The 4,793-nt window shown below is 56.7% G+C and overlaps 1 protein-coding gene across 1 annotated transcript; it reads right to left on the reverse strand.

The window, feature by feature from the left end:
* Window positions 1–283: 283 nt before the first annotated feature.
* Window positions 284–3,375, reverse strand: LOC147975872 (uncharacterized). Its single transcript, XM_087520617.1, has 2 exons — window positions 2,521–3,375; window positions 284–403 (listed from the first exon to the last, which is right to left on the reverse strand). Exons 1-2 carry the CDS (start codon window positions 3,373–3,375, stop codon window positions 284–286), a joined length of 975 nt encoding a protein of 324 aa, XP_087376743.1.
* Window positions 3,376–4,793: the final 1,418 nt, after the last annotated feature.

Here is a 4,793-nt window from a genome sequence, read left to right on the forward strand (position 1 = left end):
TAGCACCATCTGTGTGGCAGCTGTTTTCTGGTCAGTTGACGCCGATGGTTTTTTTTTTAGAACAAAGATGCCAGGGGCATCCGGCTTTAAATTAATAAAGCCCTCAACATAGGCAGCGTAGCACAGCCACATAACCCACACTTTGCAACAGACCAAAAGCGCAAAAGTCCAGGAGAGCAAACTAAACCGGAGACGGAAATAAGTACCATACAGGGCGCGACCGGCCTAGCGAAACGAGCACGCAGACTCGGCTGAAAGTAGAGCCAAAAGGGGCTGCCCATCCCTATGAGCCAGCAGACGACGCGGACGACGGGGCGCGGGACTCGGCGTAGACAGAGCGGAGGCGGTTAATCGCATGTCGATGAAGATCAGAGTCCTGTTGCCTTCCCAGCGGTGTCCATTGCTGCAAGAACACGATGGATTTGAAGATAACGTCAGCAGGGTGCGAGGGAAAAACACCCTCAATGGTAAGCTTGTTACGAATATGCCAGATAGCCCATAACATGGCCGCCGCACACGTCCACATGACCCGTCGCGACGAGCCATGAAGCGAAGACAAGGAAGACACCAGCGCGGCACGGGAGCGGGGGTCCCAATCCACCCCCGCGGCGTCGCGAACCGCACTCCAAGCGAAACGCGACAGGGGGCACCGGAAGAAGGCGTGATCCGCATCTTCCGGCACCCCACACAAAGCGCAAGGGCCAGAGGCGGGGCCATTGCGCTTGGCAAGGTTGATCGAGGTAGGAAGGCGGTCTTGGCAAAGTTGCCATAAAAAGACTTTGATCTTTAGAGGGATTTTAGCCTTCCATAGCCCCATGGCAGCCGAAGGAACCTGGCCGCGGGTAAGCTCTCTGTATAAGGACTTGACAGAAAATTTGCCAGAGCAAGAAAGCCTCCAAGAGACCATGTCCGCAGAGTCAGACAGGGGAACATCCGCAATCAACGCCCGAAGGCGATCCCACTCCGCCATCTCCGGCCCCGTTAGTTCTCTCCGAAAATTGATGTAGGGTGGAGATGAGCTAAGGGCCGAAGCAACCAATTGGTTAGGCTCAACAGCAATGGAGTAGAGTTGGCGAAATTCGGACCAAAGGGGTTGTTGGCCAATCCAAAGGTCAAGCCAAAACCGCGTGGAGCGTCCGTTGTTAACCCCGAACTTCGCATCCCTGGCGAAGAAGGGTTTAAGGGCTTGAATGGAGTTCCAGAAGGGGGACCCACAAGGGGCCGCCTCAAAGAAACTCCCATTCAGGAAGTATTTCGCACGGAGAAGGTCGATCCAGAGGCCAGTCTCACCCTGAGACATCTTCCAGATCCATTTGCACATGAGTGCAATGTTCATCAGCTTGGAGTTGATGATCCCAAGGCCCCCCTGGGCTTTAGGTCTGCAAACGGCCTGCCATTTAACCATATGGTATTTCCGTTTAGGACCCGCTCCTTCCCAAAAGAAGCGGGACCGCGGGGTATCCAACTTAATGTGTACCCCGTCCGCCAGCATGAACAAACCCATGGCAAACATAGGTAAGGATGAGAGGCTGGAGTTGGTTAAGATAAGTCTAGCCCCTGAAGACATAAATCTCCCTCTCCACGGACACACCCTGTCCGCTACCTTGGAGGTGAGAGGTTCCCAATCAGCGATCGAACACTTCTTCGCCGCGATCGGGAGGCCGAGGTATGTGAACGGAAATTGGCCAAGTTTGCAATTGAGCAAGTTGGCAACCCGCTGGCTCTCAGCCATGTCCATCCCTATGGACATTACTTCACATTTGTGAAAGTTGATTTTTAGCCCCGACATGAGTTCGAAACACAGCAGAATGGCTTTGACCGTTGCAATACTGTGAGTGTCGGGCTCGAAAAGGAGGAGTGTGTCGTCCGCGTATTGCAGGTGAGACACCCCCCCTGGGATCAGGTTGCCCACCACTCCCCTGATGTGGTCAGCCATACGGGCTTTGTCTAGCATGGCGCCCAAGGCGTCGGCCACAAAATTAAACAGCAATGGCGAGGCTGGGTCCCCTTGCCGCAGCCCACGCTTGTTGCGAAAGAAGTTCCCTACTTCTCTGTTCACCGTAATCGCCGTTTGGCCTCCCGAGACCAATTGCATCATACGGTGAACCCAAACCGACGAGAATCCCCGGTCCAGGAGAACCTGTCGGAGAAACTCCCAGTTCACGCGGTCGTAAGCCTTTTCGAAGTCCAGTTTCAGTAGGATCGCGGGCTGACGAGCACGTTTAAGGGAGTGCACAATCTCATTTAAGGCCAGCGGCCCTTCCAAGATGTTGCGCCCCCGAATAAAGGCCGACTGGTTCCTACTAATAATACGGTGAGCTACCGGAGTCAGGCGGGTCGAGCAAGCTTTCGCACAAATTTAAACGGAACATTAATCAACGCAATAGGACGAAAGAGCCTAATATGATCCGCACCCGGAACTTTGGGGATCAGAGAGAGAACCCCAAAGTTTAGGCGAGAGATATCTATCGTTCCCCGCATAAAACCATTGCAAACGTCAAAAATAGGCCCTTTGAGCACTTGCCAGAACCGTTTGAACATCGCCACCGGCCACCCATCCGGCCCGGGAGCGGTGTCCGATTTCATGCCCAGCGTCGCCTTGTCAATCTCTTCCGGGGTGAAGGCCAGACCCAGGCCCTCATTTTCCGCATCCGTGACCCGCAGCGCAGGGTCCCACACGTCCGCCCTAAGCCGGGCACGGGATTCCTCCCTGGAACCCATGAGATGGATGTAAAAATCGTAAATGTGCCGTACGATATCCTGTTGCCGCAAAATGAGCCCCTGCTCAGATTGCAAGCGCAGGATTGCACATTTGCTACGACGGCCATTTGCATAGGCGTGAAAATACTTGGTATTCGCGTCACCCTTGAGCGTCCACTTGATTCCTCCACGTCTACGCCAGTACTCCTCCTCAGCCCGAAGGAGGGACTCAACCTGGGCCTCAAGCGCGTAGCGCTGAGCCCATTCTTGCTCCGAGAAGGTCTGCACGTCCGCCACAGCGTCCATCTGAGCAAGGTCAGCAGTCAAACGCGAGCGAAGCAACTTATCATCGCGCCCCTGGTTAGCCCCCCACCCTTTAAGGGCCGCACGCAGGCCCGCGCCTGCAGCAATCCAGAACTCCATCGGCCCGCGTACGCGCCCGATCCGGGCGACGCAATTCTCCCAATTCGATAGGAAGATTTGCTCAAAGTCCGGAGACTCTAACCACGCGGTTTCAAAGAAGAAACGAGGACTGCACTTTAGCCTTTTCTCCCCCGAGGAGAGAATGAGGGGGACGTGGTCCGACCCTATCCTTGTTTCGGCGTGCAAGGAGCAAAGAGGAAACAGCGCCTCCCACTCCGGGGACATAAAAACCATGTCCAAAACCGACCGCATCGGTGTAAGTTGTTTGTTGGTCCAGGTATAGCGTGCCCCCACACGAGCCACTTCCCTAAGGGCCATAGCTGCAATTGCACTATTAAACATGGACACCCTTGTCCAATTAATAATACCATTGTTTTTATCCGCTCCCGAACGGATTAAGTTGAAATCCCCTCCCACAAGCAGAGGAAGGTTTCGCATGCCCAAAGACGCAACCTTTGCCTGGAGTTCTCCCAAGAACTCGAGCGAGCGCGAGTGATCGGCCGGGCCGTAAACCACAATCACCTCCCACTCGCGGAGAGTTGCACGGTGGCGCACGTGGGCCGACAGAAAGAAGCGGCCAGCATCCCATGCCACCACCTCCAGGCAAACTAGGTTGATGCCTAGCAACATGCCTCCCGAGTGCCCGACCGCCGGCACCCAATGCCAAACAAAACGCTTGAAATCGGTCTTGATGGTTTCCTGCAGGCCAACTACGTCGATCGCCTCGTTTCGAATGAACTCTTTTAGCTGGGTCCGCCTCCCAGCGTGGCCGAAGCCCCGGATATTCCAAAATATGCAACGCATTAGATAATGCGATTGCGGAGGCGGATACCGCGAGCGGTCACCGCTTTGGCCACGCGCCGTGTCTTGGCAAGACGATGGTTGGAGGGGGACGATGCAGCCCCTGCTGCTCTGTCCTCCTGATCGGGCCGCGCAACAGTCACCAGAGAAGCCCCTGCTTCTTCTGCGACTGGTGCAACGCGGGCCAACGCTGCCTGGGCGAGCGCGGCCTGCGCGATTTCCTTAGCACGGATAAGAGAAAGAACTTCGCGCACTTCCCCCTCGTCAGACATCCTAACACCACTATCCGCTAAGATACCCCCCAAGCACTCATCAGAATAATCGTCGAAGATCGTAAAGCGGGGCACGGGATTACCTTCAGTTTCCAGGTTCTTCTGGGCCTGTAGGAGTTGGGCGCGTTGGAGGGTAGGCAGGTTGCCCTTGGCACCCTTCGGGCGGGAGCTCGCCCGCTCCTGCGTCGCCGTGGACGTCACCACCGCCTTGGAGCGCTTGGCCGTAGAAACGGGCGCCACCTTTGCCACCTCCACTCGAAGCGCATCAGAAGCGGGAGGGGAGATGACCGACGGAGAACCACCCACCGGACCCCCTGGAGAGGCCAGCGCCATCACCACCGGCCACTGCGGGGCAGGCGTGCTCCCACAGCCCGAGGGTGGGCTCGCCGGCGCCACGAAGGGAGTCTTGCGGCCCGCCGGCTTCTTGTGGAGCCGCGTCCCACCGACCCCGAGGCCTGACGGCGCCTTGGGAGAGCGCTCCGCGGTAGCCCGAGGCTCATCCACCACCGTAGCCACCGGGGAGATGAGCATCGAGCGGCCCTCCGAAGCGCAGGACAAGTTGGAGCCGTACTGGTTGAAGCCCAACTCGTTGTTGCC

Source organism: Triticum urartu, chromosome 4A (assembly GCF_056163025.1).
Source record: "Triticum urartu cultivar PI428250 chromosome 4A, HENAU_Tu73, whole genome shotgun sequence".
Classification (NCBI taxonomy): domain Eukaryota; kingdom Viridiplantae; phylum Streptophyta; class Magnoliopsida; order Poales; family Poaceae; genus Triticum; species Triticum urartu.